General features: G+C 67.0%; 2 protein-coding genes across 3 annotated transcripts; both read right to left on the reverse strand.

The window, feature by feature from the left end:
• Nucleotides 1-3,286: 3,286 nt before the first annotated feature.
• Nucleotides 3,287-5,188, reverse strand: DNLZ (DNL-type zinc finger). Its single transcript, XM_047093763.1, has 3 exons — nt 4,865-5,188; nt 4,342-4,481; nt 3,287-3,541 (listed from the first exon to the last, which is right to left on the reverse strand). Exons 1-3 carry the CDS (start codon nt 5,063-5,065, stop codon nt 3,373-3,375), a joined length of 510 nt encoding a protein of 169 aa, XP_046949719.1. The 5' UTR covers nt 5,066-5,188; the 3' UTR covers nt 3,287-3,372.
• Nucleotides 5,189-5,279: 91 nt separating this feature from the next.
• On the reverse strand, nt 5,280-13,646 carry CARD9 (caspase recruitment domain family member 9). 2 transcript variants are annotated; one of them, XM_047093761.1, is made up of 13 exons: nt 13,490-13,646; nt 12,234-12,449; nt 11,874-12,011; nt 11,213-11,517; nt 10,938-11,117; nt 10,341-10,484; nt 9,969-10,094; nt 8,187-8,378; nt 7,657-7,716; nt 7,414-7,459; nt 6,098-6,174; nt 5,645-5,721; nt 5,280-5,542 (listed from the first exon to the last, which is right to left on the reverse strand). In XM_047093761.1, exons 2-13 carry the CDS (start codon nt 12,415-12,417, stop codon nt 5,443-5,445), a joined length of 1,629 nt encoding a protein of 542 aa, XP_046949717.1. In that variant the 5' UTR covers nt 12,418-12,449; nt 13,490-13,646; the 3' UTR covers nt 5,280-5,442. The 2 variants fall into 2 exon arrangements, with proteins under 2 accessions (XP_046949717.1, XP_046949718.1); XM_047093762.1 differs by having other exon boundaries at nt 7,675-7,716; nt 13,490-13,644.
• Nucleotides 13,647-14,935: the final 1,289 nt, after the last annotated feature.

Raw genomic sequence — 14,935 nt, forward strand, 5'->3', positions numbered from 1 at the left:
CCCCAGGCCCAGCTCTCCCCCTGCCCCAGGCTGCAGCTTGTTGGGTCCAAACCCTCTGTGACGCCCCCCCTGCCCTGCCCAGCTCCATCCTGCCTGGCAAATGTGAAGACGCTGTTCCCTCCCTTAAGTCCCCAAAGGCCCCTTGACGGCTTTTCTGTGGGGCTTACCAGTGACACGGACATTTCCGTCCTCCCAGAGGTGGTCCTGGGATGATGGAACCTGTTTGCCCCAGTCCCAGCCTCTCTCCCACAGGGAGGGGTCCCTCCCAGCCCTTCGGCCCTCCCACCTCCCCCAGGCTAGAGAAGGTGCGAGGTGGTCTCAGCCTGGAACCTGACACAGCAGCGGAGGCAGGCCAGGTGCCCCCACACAGAGCCGCCAGGTCCTGGCATTTCAGCCCCCCAGCCCCAGCCGGCACCCAGTCTTGAGCAGGCAGGGGCAGTGGATGGGTGGGGACGGGCTGTGACACCCCTCAACTCCAAGCTCCGAGGCCCAGGGACAGAGCAGGACAGGACAGAGGCCCAGGACAGGGACCCCGGCAGGGCCGGGGGCCGGCGGTGAAAGCTGGGGGCGTTCAGCTCGGCCCAACCCTGGGCACCCAGCCCTCGCTGCGCCCCAAGGTGGGAAAGTGACATCACTGCCTTCTATGGGGAGGGTCCAGCCCCCACACAGCCAAGCCCACCCACAGGATTGCGCAGGAAAGGCCCCTGCCTTGGCCCGCCACCAGCCCTTCTGGAGAGCCCCCCCCCCCTCCGCCAAGCCCCGCGGCCCCCAGGGCATGAGGTGGCCACGTCCTCCTCAGGCGGTGCCCCAGCTGGGCTCCCTCCATCTTTCTCAGAGGCCCTCCTGGCAGGGGAGGCGGCCGGACCCCCACCCCGCAGTACGGCCTGGGGGCCCTGGGCTCTGATGCTCTGAAAGGTGTGGGTGGGAGCCCGGGGTGGGGGGGGGTCAGATGCCAGAACACGGGCCCCCCTCGGGCCCCCACATACTTGAATGTACAAGCATATTTATTGCTCACATGTGTTTGCCCTGTTGTCAGTGGGTCCTTTCCAACCCAAGAGGTACATGGTTTTTTGTTTTTCCCAAAAAAATAAAGTCTGCCAAGTGAATGCTGTCGCGTCAGGGTTAGTGCTAAGGGTGCGGGGACGCTGGTCCTTTGGGAGGCCCCAGGTGGCCGACCTTACCTGGGGAAGCAAGCCTACGGCGGGGTGACCAGCCAGTGGTGGCCAGCCACTTGGCGACAGGTTGACCCCGCCGTCCTCTGCTCTAGGAGGGGCCGTCTCGGTCCTAAGTGGACCACATCACACGAAGCGCAGGCACCTTTCCAGTCCTGAGTCCCCACCGATGCAGGGCTGCGGCTCACCTGCCCAGGACCTGCTGGGGCCACGGAGCAAGGGAGGTGTGGGGCGCCCGGGACCCCAGGCACCGCCGGCGGATGCGTGCCGGGCCGCGGTCTGTGGGGGTGCAACCGAGGAGCTGGCTTGGGGGTGACACCCCCACCCAACGGCTGTCATAAGGCGCTGTGTCCCCAGGCGGAGAGGTGCTGGGTTCGGGAGAGACCTCGCTCACCAAACTCCCAGTGACCCGCTCGGCATGGGGACCCCACGTGACCACAGGAGGCCTGACAGCGGGGGCAGGAGTGGGGGGTCAGGAGACCCTTGAGGGCGAGGGGGCACCGGGAGGGCAAAAGCTGGTCGGAGCTGCAGGGTGCCATCAGGATCTGCACTTGCAGGGGCCCCGGGGAGCTGTCACTAGAGCCCCCTGAACCAGTAGTTCTGGTGCTCCGGGAACCCCGGTGCCCTGACCAGGCTCTGCGGTCCAATAGCTCGGGGTGCCATGCTGTCTCTCAGTGGCTCACATGCTAAAGGCTCCAAGGGCTGTGGTTTCCACAGGAAGCGACAGCGCAGGAAGCTTGAGTGGCTCTGGGAGTGGGGGCCGCCCCTGGTTGGCTGGTACCTGGCCATGGGGTGCACTCAGGGGCGAGTCTTTTCCCATCTCCAGGCACTAACCCTGGGAGGGGCAGTGCCCCCAGGGTCGGCAGGGCCCAGCCATCAAGCCTTAGAATACAGGAGGTGGAACGTATGGTCTATACCTATCTCCAGACCACAGGTCTCAGTTTCCCCATCTGTGAAGGGAGGGACTGGCCTGGGCCGCCCTCCTGTGCCCGGCTCTGCCCTGTCAGTCCAGCAGGCTCCCTGCCCGCCACCCCCCCTCCCGCCGCTGAACTTTGGTCTCAACCCTCTGGGGACAGTGAGCGGCTAGGCCCAGGCCCAGCCCTGCCTCCTGTGCCCGCGTCGGGGAGCAGCCCCCCTCCCCTGCCCGGGGGCTGGCTGAGCACCCAGGCCGGCAGTCTCCACAAACGGCACAGGAGGCACTGAGGGGGAATAATAGACGGTTGTCTGCCAGGGGAAAGACAGGGGGTAATCGAGTCAAAGCACAAACTGTCAACGCCCCGCAGAACAATGACAAAGCTCCCGGCGCTGAGGGGGCGCAGAGTCAGGAGCCCGGATCCTGCCAGGATCTGCGAGACTGCGGCTGGTGATTAGTGGTGAAGGTCACGCTTCTGGAAATAAACACGCTTCGATCCCGAACGTGGGGCACACGGCCCCCCCGCCCGTCAGACAGCAGCCGACACTCCCACCCCCTCGCCCCCACGGCCACCCGGCTCAGCTGTGGCCACAGCGAGCGGCCTGATTTGCTGACTTCGTTTGGCGGGCAGCCAAGGGTCAGGGCTGAGGTCGGCGCTGGCTCCCGAGCGCTGTCCAGGTGTCGGGGGACGGCAGGTAGCACGGGAGGAAGGAAGGTCTGGAGAGCCGCCCTGTGTCTGGCCAGAGGGACAGGACCCACGGGGGGTGGGGGGGGTGCTGACCCTCCCCAGGAAGACCAGTGGCTGATCAGCCATCCCTTCTAGGCCTCCCCCAGACCCAGCAAGGCCGGACCCGCGAGTCTGAGCCACCCCACGCCTGTCCCAAATCTTGTCTTCCTGTCCTTTCACCTGACAGGGCATCACCGTTAGCGTCTTCATCTTCTGCTGGGAAGGCAGAGGTTCGGAGGGGCAAAGGGACCTGCCCAGGGCCACCCGGCCACGCCCCGGAGGGGCTCAGGCTCCCCATCCGGCCGCTTCCCACACGGACGCAGCTGGAAGCCGAGTCCTCTGTGCAGGGGGACAGGGGAGGGCCAGGGTCTTGCTGCTGCAGAAGGCCCTGGCCAGCAGTACCTGGCGGGGCTCCTGGGAGTCCTTTCGGACTCTGGAACCAGGGACAACAAGAAGGCCCCAGGGCCCATCGTGTCCGAGTGATGTTTGTTTATTGACAGAAAACAGGCAGGTCCGGAAGGGCCCAGGGCTGAAGCATCTTCTTGAAGGCAGAGGCAGGGTCAGCTAGGCTCCGTCTTGCCAGGGTGAGTGGGATCCTGGTCCTCACTCGCTTCTGGAGCAGAGGTGGATTTGGGGTTCCCTGCAGCCTCTAAAACCAGCTCTAGGGCCCCATCGCCAGCCACTCGGCACACCTTCTCCCCTCTGGCCGCCAGGATTTCTTCGATATTCCTGAGAGACGAGGAGGCACCGTGACACTCCAGGCCCAGAGCCCATCCCATACCTTGGTCCTTCAGGGGAACCCCAAGGCCGGGCTCGAGCCAGGAATGTGGGTCCCCACACTGGTGTGCCATCAAGGGCCCTGCGTGCTGACCTGAGGGACCTCCAGAGCCCCCAGAGGAAGGTGCTGTTACCATCCCGTTCACAAGTAGGACAGACACTTGCTCAGAAGCCGAACTGAAGTGCCCGGGGCCCCCGGCCAGGAGGATCCTGGCCACTGCCCCCCACTGCTCTCCACAGGAGGGGTCCACACCGCCTCACACACGCCCCAGGTCTGGTGTGACCGACCAGCCAGCACTGGCAGAAGAGGAGCTAGGACCCTGCTCGGGAGCGGGCACTGCACAAAACTTTGCAGGGGAAGGAAGGAGCCACAGAATGAAAGGGCTGCAAGAGTCGCCTAGTCTGACCCCGCACTTTAGCGGGGGCCCAGAGCCCTGACACGTAACTGGGTCTTGCAGACCCCAAAGGCCACACCGGTGAGGGCAGAGGTCAGGCAGTGAAGCAGGACCAAAGTGGGCTGGTCTAGGGTGGAAAAGTTTAGCAAAGAAAAACAAGTCTCTCCTGGGGACTTACTTATGCCGAAGTTCCTTGTTCACCTGAAACTTAAACTTAACGGCTCCTCCTGCATTGACAAGGCTGGGGAAGTGGACTGGAAGGGCGCCCCAGGGAAAGGTGGGGCGGGGCTCCTGACCCACCAGGCCAGCCCTGGCACACAGGCCTCTGTCCCCCCACCCCTGTCCAGGCAGCCTCACCTCTTCCCATCCAGGTCCGAGAACCAGCCCAGGTTGTCGGCGATGATGTGGTGATTCTGGCAGCCGGGGCAGGTCACGATGACCACGCCCTGGTGATAGGCCAGCTTGGAGATGCGCTTGGAGGACCGAGTCCCACAGACCTGGGGGAGACCCGCAGCCCAGGTGAGTCCAAGTACTCGGCCCCGCCCCTCAAGGAAGACCCCGCCCCCTCTGAGGATGAACTCCGTCCCTGGGCAGGGCCTGCCCTCTCCGGAAGGGCCGGCGCTTTCTGAGACAGCCCACCCCGATCCCGGAAAGGCCCCGCCCCCGGGAAATAACTCCACCCCTCCGCGCAGGCCCACCCCTCTCCTGGAAAGGCCCGCCGCCGAATGTAGCCTCACCTCTCTCCAGGAAAGAACCCGCCCCCCCCCCCCCGATAGCCCTGCCCCTTCATGCTGTCGTGCCGCGGGCACAGGACACCTCTATCCCGCCGCGCCAGGCAGCACCAGATGCAGACCCAGCCTTGCACCCGTTGCGCGCTCACCTTGCAAGTGTAGACAAGCTGGTAGTGCGCGGACCCGGGCCCCGGAGCCGAGCTCAAGCGCCGCCAGCCCCAGACCCCGGCCCGCCTTCTCCCCGCGGCCCCTGGGCCTGCCCCGCGTCCCCACAGCCACCTCAGGCCGGGCCCCCGGGGCCGCGTGCGGCTTAGCAGCGGCCCAACGCGCCCCAGCGCGGCCCGCAGCATCCCGCCCTCCGACCCCGGTCTCCCGCCTTGCCCCGCCTCGCCCCGCCTCGCTGAGGCCGCGCAGCCGCCATCTTGGAAGCGGGCACGGGGCGGAAGCGGCCCTTTCCGGCTTGCGTCCGCCGACGGGCAGGCTGTGCTCTACTGCCCCCTGGAGGCGGGAGGTGCACGCGCGGCTGGGAGGTACACGCGGGAGCGAAGCCACCAGAGGCGGCGGTGCTGGGACGGCAGTCCTTTATTTGTGAAACTGCATTTCTGACACTGCTGCACGCATCTGCGTCGCACAGACAGAGCACGCCTGTGCAAATCACGGTGCGTGGGCGCCGACGTGCCTGCGCCCCTCGGGCTCGGCGCCCCGTCCTCCTCGCATGCCGGGCTGGCTAGGAGCCCTCCGTGTCGGTGTTGTCGCTGCCCGTGGTGTTCTCCCAGTCCGCCTCCCCCTGCCTCGAGCCGTGCTGCAGCTTTCTGAGGGCGCGCTTCCTGCAGGGGCGGGCGGGTGTCAGCAAGGCCGCAGCGCCCCTCCCTCGGCCGGCCGGCTCTTCCGAAGCCCGCCTGGGACCGCCCACCGCCCGCGCGGCGCACCTGCGGTAGTTCTCGAAGCTCTCCTTGAGGCGCCGCCGCTCCTTCTCCGGGGGCTCGCCGCCGCTCAGGCCGGCGTTCTGGGGGAGGAGAGCGGCTCAGGCTCCCAGGGGACGCCCCCGCCCCTGGGACACAGAGCCAGCCTGGCGCGGGCTCCAAGCCGGCGTCCCTTCTACGACAGCGCGCGGGGCCGCCTGCTCCCACCCAGAGCCGCACAGGAGACAGGCTTTCCGTGGCTGCCACGCCCTGGCCCGACCAGGCTGCTTCGTCCGGGAAGGGAGGACTAGGCTTCCTGTTTCCAACAGCGCACCCCAAGACCGCACTGGGCAGAGACTCTTGCAACCACCCCCAGGCATCCAGGTTGAACAGTCGCCCTCCCTGGGCTCCGTCACACGGAAGCCCGTGTTGGGGGCATCCTAGGGCTGCAGGGACCCCTGTCCCCTCAGGAAGCCTTACGTTGGGGATCGGTGGAAGCGGTTCCTCCTGCAGAGCCTCAGGGGGCTGCTGTGGGCTGTCCCTGTTGGCGGGGCCACCTGGAATGGAGAGTTAGGCCTGTGGGTCCTACCCAGCAGCTGGGACCATGCTTAGCATAGTCAACATCCGGCCACCTGCCCACCCCCGCTGCTTCTGGGCCAGTCCTGCATCATCTCCTGGGTCCTCACTCGGACCCCTAGAGGTCTCCCATTGTGTAGATGAGGGGATTGGGGCTCAGAGATGTCACTCCCCACTCCTGACTCCCTCTAGGCGGGCAGAGGCTGCTGGAAGCCCACCAAACAGTGCCCCAGCATCCAACCCTGCTCCTCCGGGTTGGGGCCGGGGCACTGCACCAGTTGGGAACAGAACGTTCCAGGCTGCCAGATCCCCTCAGAATTTGTCAGGGCCTGCACGGGCCCAGGGCTCAGGACCCTCGAACAGAAGGTGCTCTGATGGGCTGGCTCCCCTAACGGGCCGTGATGGGAGACTGGACATCCAGTCTCAGCAACATCACAGGGGAAGAGGCCAGACCCTGTGAAGGCCAGGCCTCTGACCCTGAAGCCCGTCCTGACTCTTTCGAGGGGCCATGCCACCCCTGGGTTGGGGCTCCCAGACCTCCCCCTAACACTCAGTGTCTGCTGGGTCCTGACCGCCTGCCCCCATGTTGGGACTGGCTCCGTGGCCTGTAGCTCGGGGCTCCGGGCAGCAGCAGGCTTCCCAGCTCCCTCACTTCTGCAGTGACTGCTCCTCCTTTTGCCTTCTTTGGAGGCCGGTGGCGAGGCCCGATGCTGAGGACGTCTGTCTGGCCTCCCGCACCACCCCTGAGGCGGCCCCTCCCCACCTCCCCTCTGACAGCCACGTTCAGAGAGAACCCCTTGAGCCCTCCTCACTCCTCCAGGCCGTCTCCCTACTGCCCCTGTGCCTGGCCCTGAGATGGCCCACCTTCCCCGCTGTTTGCATCTCCTACACTGGACTTGCCCTGCCCCCTACCCAGGAAGACGCTGGGGGAGAGCAGAAGGCCACACTCCGCTTTCCGGACCCAGAGTGGGCTCTGATGGAGGGATGCGCTCTCAACATTGGAGATGGGGCATGGGCCCTGCACGCGGGCTCTTGTCTGCTCCCTGGGGAGCCTGGAGGATTTCTCGTGCCTCTGAGCCTCAACGTCCCCAACCGTAAGGTCAGGTCGTGAAGGATCAGTGGATGGGGCCGTGTGCGCCCAGGGTCAGGGTTGGTGCCAAGTCAGGGCGACGAGTAGGCCTTGGCCAGACTCGTCCGTGAGAGGCCGCTCCCCTCCTCACCTTTGTCTGACAGCCGGGTGGCCTCCAGGTCCGGGGGTAGCGAGAGCTTCCAGGGAGAGACAGGCATCCAGTTAGGTGGCCACCCTCCCGAGACCCACCTCCCCTGCCCACCTCCCCTGCTGTGCTGCTCTTCGGCAACCGGGCAGGAAGGCCTCTCTGCCCTCCTAACGCCTGGGAGAAGAGCGGCTGGCCCAGCTCCCACGGGGGACTGTGGTCTGGCAGAGGCTGTGGCCCAGAGCCTACCCTGAGGTTCACACTCACGTCCTGGGAGTTCCTGGGTGAGCTGTCCTCCAGGTCAGAGCTCTGTGGTCACAGAGGAGGAGGCCATCAGCAGGACGTGGGGAAACGCAGTCACCCCCAGGCATGGGGTAGCGTGGGGCGCGGTGAGGGGCCCCAGGCCAGCCGCTGTGCTCCAGGGAGGTCCTCCTCTCCAGGCCACGACTGGCTCGGGCCCCTGCCCAGAACATCTCTCCCTCCCCCTCGTGCCACCCAGAATGGCCTGCCAGAACCTGAGCTGTGCCACACCCTGTACCCCACCAGGAGGAGGGCCCTTTGCAGAGGACAGAGGGGGCTCGGGAAGGCCAGGGATGCGCCCCGATCACCGGCAGAGAAGTAGTATCCGGGCCAGGGCGAGGGCTGTCCGGCGGCCCTTCCTGTGGGCCTGGGGTCTCTGGAGACACACTTGCTCCTGAGGGCCACTGCCCGCTGTCCTACGGTGGCTGCAGCTCTGCCCAGCGGGCGCTACGCAGGTCCCCAGCCCCCAGGAGACCCACCAGGACGAGCGCCTCCAGCTGCTGCCGCTTGAGCCTGCCCTCCAGGGCCAGCCGCTGGCCCTCGCACTGGAACAGCTGTAGCTGCAACTCGTCGGCCTTCTCGGCCAGCTCGCGGACCTGCTTTCGCAGCGCGTCCTTCTCCTGCAGGCTCCGAGAGTGCTGTGTGTGCAGCTCCTCCCGCGTGGCGATGGCCTGCGGGGATGGCAGGGGGCAGGCGCGGGGATGGCGAGGCCGGGTGCCTGGAGGCCCCAGTCCCGCCCCCGCCTCTCGGCCGGCCTAGGGTGGCGCTTGAGGGCTGGCTGGCGCAGGTAATAGGGGCTCATGAAGGGAAGCGGAGGGCTCAGAAAAGGTGAAGCTGAAACCTGCAGCCTCGTCTCAGAGCAGTCCCTGCCGACCCCCGTGCCCCCCGAGACTCCTCCCCGTGCGCGCATCCAGCACACGCTTCCGCCCCTTACACGGCTTTCACTGGGTTGGCGTGGCTTGATGTCCGGAACGTGGGTGTTAGCGGCTGTGTTAACGTGCTGTATCGCGCCCGTCCCTCCGGGGGGACGTGCCGCACGTACAAACGCGGGACAGCCGGACCGCACCTGAGGACACAGCTCTGACCCACCCGCAGCAGCAGCCAGCAGCCTGCCCGACGCCCACGGTGACCAGCCCGGCGCGGGGGCGGGCCCTACGGGAGTCACAACCGGTCTTCTGTCCGTACCAACAATCCAGGAAGCTAAACCACGTCCCCTGGAACGGTCGGCCCCCAACAGCCAGGACTTGATGGGTCACCGAGAACTGCCATTTCTGTGCCTGCTTCCCACTTAGGACCAACCTGAGACAACCCTACCCACTCCCCTCGGCTGCCTGGCCCTAGTGTCCCTGGCTGACGGCCTGCCTCTGGTGGCTACGAGCTGTCCCCTCCTGAGCCCTGCTCCAGCAGCCCCGGCTGTGAGCTGGGCTGCCCCGCTTCCCACTGTGTCCAGCACCGGGGCACCGAGCTCTCTCCGCGTTACCGTCCTCCCTGTGGGAAACATCTTCAGACGTGTAACTGCACAGTTAGGGGCTCCCAATAGAGGTGGCCGGTTACCCTCCAGAATGTCACCGGGGCACTGAGTGTAGCTGATTAGAAAAGACCCAGGTGACGTGATGGGAAGGTGGTGGGAAGCAGTGAGCGGACGCAGCCCCAGACGGATTTGCGCAGCTCCTGTTCCCAGGAGCGCGGCCAGCCAAGGTGTCCACGGTTTTTTAATTTAAAAAACTAGTTGCCAATTACAATAGTTTGCGTTTTTGTTAACACAAAAACGAAACTTTATGCACACCAAACAAAATCTGAAAGTACAACCCGCTGTGGGGTATGGGGTTCCCGGCAACAGGCGGGGGTGGCGGTGGGGGAAGGGGGTCACCTCGCTATCACTCACGTCTCTCAAAACCACACGTTGGTTTTGTTATTTAAAAGCACTCTGATATCGGGGCGTCTGGGGGGCTCAGTCGGTTAAGCATCCACCTCTTGATTTTGGCTCAGGTCGTGATCTCACAGTTCGTGGGTTCAAGCCCCACAGGGGACTCTGTGCTGACAGCGTGGAGCCTGCTTGGGACTCTCTCTCTCTCCCTGTCTGTCCCTCCCCCACTCGTGCTCTCTCAAAATAAGTAACTAAACTTAATAAAAAGGAAGAAAAAGCACTCTGACAACTGCCCTCCCCTAAAACCTCCTGCCCTGGAGGCCACACGACCAGGGAGCGACCCCTGCCGCGCCCTCGCCCGCAGGCGTCCTGGCAGGTGGGAGGCGGCACCTACCTGGTCCCTCTCGGAGGCGACCTCTTCCATCTGCTGCAGGACGGCCGCGATGCGGTCCTTGTACATCTCGCAGTCCTTCCGTAGGGCCAGACACTGCAGCTCGAACACCTCCTTCTCCTCCAGGCACTACGGGAGCCAGCCGCTAGCCCCCACCGCCCGCGCCCGCCCCCGCCGCCGCCCCTGCCCGGCCCCTGGTCAGGCCCAGCTGGGTCCCTGCCGGCGCTCAGCTTCCAGACTGGCCTGGGGCAGTGTGGGAAGAGGAGGCCAGGCCCCCGCGCCTCCGCCCCAGGGAAGGAGTGAGGTAGGGGGGCTGTGCAGCTGAGTGCGCACGGGGCAGCCCCCCAGCCCACCCAGCCGGCCCCAGCTGTGTACCCGGGCGCGCAGAGCCTCGCCCTGTCGCAGATCCTTGCGCAGGGACAGGATGGTGTTGGCTTTCTCCTGGTGCTCCCGCAGCGCCTGCCTCCAGTCCGCCTCCAGCACCTGGATGTACGGGCTGCTCTTGTCCGGCGTTCCCTCCTGCGGGCGGCGAAGGGGAGAGAGCGGCAGGGAAGCGGCCGGACTTCAGGGGGGCCCTACTCTCCGCACGGCACCGGCGTCCTGCCAGGCGCCCCCCACCCGGGGCTCCCAGCTCCTGCTTGCACCCCCCACCCGCAAGGGGCCCCCAGTCCCGCGCATGCCACCCCCACCCGGGGCCCCCTAGTCCCCCGTCTGTCTCACCCACACCCGCAGGGGGGCCCCCAGTCCCGCGCCTGCCGCGTCCACGCCCGCGCATTGGCCTCCAGTCCCGCGCCTGCCCCGCCCACTCCCGCGCATTGGCCTCCAGTCCCGCGCCTGCCCCGCCCACGCCCGCGCATTGGCCTCCAGTCCCGCGCCTGCCCCGCCCACGCCCGCGCATTGGCCTCCAGTCCCGCGCCTGCCCCGCCCACACCCGCGCTTTGGCCTCCAGTCCCGCGCCTGCCCCGCCCACACCTGCGCGGCGGCCTCCAGCTCCTGCACGCGCGCCTGCAGCAAGGCCTTCTCCTGCTGCAGCTCCCACAGCAGCTCCTGGCTGGGCCGCTGCTCCATGGCGTGGCGGAGCTTCAGCGTGTGTCTGCGCTCCACCCTGCAGTCGTCCTCCGCCTTCATGAGGCTGTGCTTGAGCCGCTCGATCTGCGGGAGACCCTGTCAGCCCTCCGGCCGCACCGTGCCCGGCACCCCTCCCCCCCCCAGCCCCGCAGCTCCGCAGCCGCGGGGAGCCCGGGCACCTCCAGCTGCAGGTCGCGGGTCCGCATGAGCGCGGCGCCCTTCTCCTCGCTCTGGCGGGCCAGGCGCATGGCCAGCTCGTAGTTCTCGTCCTTGCAGCGCTTGAGCTCGCGGCTGCCCGCCTCCAGCTCCTCCTTGAGCCGCTGCACGCGCTCCTGGTGCTTGCGCAGCAGGCTGTCCTTCACCCGCAGCTCCTTGATGAGGTCGTCCTTGGAGCTCAGCAGCTGCGTCAGGTCCTGAGCCTTCCTCTGCAGCTTCAGCACCTCGCTCATCAGCAGCTGCGTCAGGCCCGACTCCCCGGATGCGTCTGCGGACAGCCGCATCAGAGGGCCCGCCTGGTCCCCCGCCGCACCGCAACCTGGCCCCGGGGCTTGAGGACCAGCCCCCCCCCCCCACCCGCCCCCTCAGGGGACGCACACCACCCCAAGGCGCTGGTGTTCCCCTTCGAGGAAGCAGGCTGAGATCCTGACTCGCCCCCAGGCAGGCAGGCGCTGGGCTCGGGCAGGGTCAGCACGGGTCTGTCTTTCCTCCACCAGAGTGAGAAGCAGCGGCACAGAGCCCCGATGCCGGCACTCCCGTGTGCCCCTCACGCTTCCTTTTGTCCCCAGTTCATCCCTCGGGAGACGAGCCATCGGGCCTGTCGGCGAGGGCCCCAGGCCTCACCGATAATCATGGAGAAGACGCGGGTGGGCTCCTTGCCGGTGACCTTCTTGTACAGCTGCGGGTAGTAGAGCTCCAGGCTCTCGAGGAAGGCCACGTAGCCCTTGTGGCCGGTCCGCTGCAGGATGTCCAGGAGCACGCCTGAAAGCACGTGCCCAGGGCGCTGAGCTGCCGTGGGCCGGGTCCCATCGGGGCCCGCCTGCCGCCCACCCGGCCCAGCTCGGCCGGGCTCGCCCGCAAGTGCCACAGCCCCCGGCAGACGGGCCGTGGGGCGGGGGGGGGGGGGGGCGCGGGGGAGGGGGGGGGGCGCGGGGGAGGGGGGGCGCGGGGGAGGGGCGCGCTCCCGGCTGAGGCGGCACTGACCCACTTTCCGCTTGCGGATGACCAGGTTGGGGTCACTGAGCACCTGCTCCTCGTCATCGGGGTTCAGCACCTTGCACTGCCGCAGGTAGGGCGTGATGCGCGAGGGGTCGATGACGGAGATGAGCTTCACGCGGAAGCTCTCCAGGGCGCTCCAACACTCGTCCTCGTTCTCGTAGTCTGACATGGCGCTGGCTCGGCTGCGCTCTGGACGGCTGTCTGGAGGGCGTGTCCGGGATGCTAGCTCACCCAGGGCGGTGCTCCCGGCCTCCCCTGGGCCCGGCTGCCACCCCCCACCCCCACCGGCTCCTGGGCTTTCTGTCCACAGTGTGCTGACGATCGTGGGGGGAGATGTGGAGGTGCTCTGGGGGCTGGTGGTGGCCCACAACCCCCATGCCCTGCTCTGGCCTCTGTGACCCCCGCCCACGGGCAGGGCCTCTCTGGCAGGTGTGGGGAGGGAGGCGCCGGGGCCAGGCCGTGCTGTGCGGGACTTCCTCCTTCCCAGACGTGGCGCCCGCTCAGGCCTAGCCCCACCGCCTCCTCTCCTTCCGGTGGCCGGCTGGTGATGCAACAGCGGGCACGGGAAGGGTGAGTGTGGACCGCCCACGGGAGAGGGGCCAGCCCCAAGGCCACTCTGGCACGCTCTGCAGGCTCCCAGGTCCCGGGCACCTGCCACCTGTGGGCTCCTCTCTCTGAGGCGGAGGCCCGCTCCTGGCCATGCCTGACAAGGGGGCCATCCACATTGGGACCGTCCACCGCTGCTCCCTTCCGTTGGCAGGCGGGAACCACTCCCTTCGGGCCTGGGCCACACCAGGGGCGGTCCTGTGGTCGTGCTCTCCTCTGGGTGGGTGGTGGGTTCAGAGAGGCCCTGACCTGCCGCCAGGCAGCCCTCAGCCAGCGTGGGAATCCCGCCCCCAGACGCAGGTGGCAACAGGCAGGGTCTTTGGAGGAGCTTCTCTGATTTCCCGCGGCCCTCAGTCACCCTATCCAGCCAGCAACAGACGGCGACTTGGGATGGCCCTTGTGACATTGAGCGCTCCCTGCCTTTCCTGCCTAAAATCCATGGGTGCCACACCTGGCCCCCTGCTGCGAGCCCCCCTGTGATGAGCAAACAGGTTCTGGGCGGCTGTGAAGGGGGACAGGGCACTTGGTGCCCTTCTGGGGTCCTTGTCCCAGGACCCTGCTCCCTGCCCCAGGAACCCTGAGCAGAGCCGGGCATCTTCCCGGCCCCCTTCAGAAAGGGGGGCAGACCCACCTACCTCAGGGTCCTTGAGGGGCACCCGTGCAGTGGGACGCTGGCCAGCCCGGGCCACCCTGATCGGACGGACAGGAGGAGGTGCCGTCGGCAGCCCGGGAGGAAAGCCGCGCACTTCCTGCTGGTGCTGGTTAGCTCCGTGGAGCCCGAGCAGGTCCTCCCCGAGGGAGCCGGTCTCTGGGGCTGCCTTCTGATTCGCCTGCCTGGCAGGGCCCGGGAGGCGGGGCGCAGGGAAGTGGAAGTCCCGCTGGGGCCTGAGGCCCAGCCCTGGCACCACTAAACCCAAGCGTGGGCAAGGGCCCTCTCGAGGCTGGAGGAGGCCGGTTCGCCAGCTGGGCTGATCTGGCCTGGATGCAAGCTTCCAGAGGCTTCTCCAGAAGGGGCCGGCTGGAAACCAGCGTGGGCGGCTGGCCAGGTGCAGGTGGAGACCCGAGGGCACTGGGCCCGACTCCTGGGATCTCAGCCGGGTGCTGGGCCAGCACGCGCCTCGGTCACCGGAGGGCCGAAGCATGGTGTCCAAAGAGGGGGCCTTGCCTGCCCCGCACGGCTGCCAGCCCGCGCTATAGCTAGTCCCCTCCTGGGTGTTCCCACTCCACAACTTCTGCCACGACACGTGGCACTGTGACGGCAGGCTTCCGGGACCCCGAGGCCACGCCCCATGACCCCACAAACCGGTGTCCGAAGGGGTGTTGACCAGCCAGCAGAGCCCGGGCCGGCGGCCAGGGCCACCGGCCCTCCGTGGCCTCCACCCCTCAGCTGTGCCGGGAACCCCCAGGCCAACGCCTCACCGGTGCAGCCGTACTGGTTGAACCGACATGCCGGCTGCCGGGTTGAGGCAACAGCTAAGGAGAGGCGGGACGGGCAAGGCAGGTCCTGACCAGCGCTCCCGCCCCACCTCCTCCAGGCAGCTGCCTCTCGCCCGACCTGCTCCCTGCCTGTCCTGTCTCGAGCCTCAGGGGTCCGGGCACAAGTCAACGCTGCTGAGCGGGGTGCGGGTGGGGCACCGAGGCAGCTGGCCTCTCCTTGCAGGTCTCTGGGAGGCCTCCAGGAGCAGCCAGCCCTGGGTCCGGGGGGGATGGGTCCCCTTCCCCTACTTTGTAACACGAGGCTGAGGAAGGCGTTTCCTGTACGGCGGGGGTTTGTGAGAATTAAGTAATAAAAATGTCACGTTCTCCGTATCAGAGTTAAGTTAGACGTCAGTAACAAAAAGCTAACTGGAAAATCCCTAAGTATGTGAAAATTGAGTAAGAAACCTCTAGACAGTCCACAGGTCAAGGAAGTCCCAAGGAGAAGTAGAAATCAGCTGAGACAGTACTGGGCACAAACCAAACACTGAAAGCAGCCGCACGGAGCCCCGCGGGGGGACAGCCGCCGGCAGGGCACCAGGGACGCCCCGGGGGGAGGTGTGCACGCGGACGACATGGGACACAACGTGTAAGGGGAACAGAGC

Source organism: Lynx rufus, unplaced genomic scaffold (assembly GCF_022079265.1).
Source record: "Lynx rufus isolate CCGP_SWC_20201006 ecotype Redwood Valley unplaced genomic scaffold, mLynRuf1.p SCAF_36, whole genome shotgun sequence".
Classification (NCBI taxonomy): domain Eukaryota; kingdom Metazoa; phylum Chordata; class Mammalia; order Carnivora; family Felidae; genus Lynx; species Lynx rufus.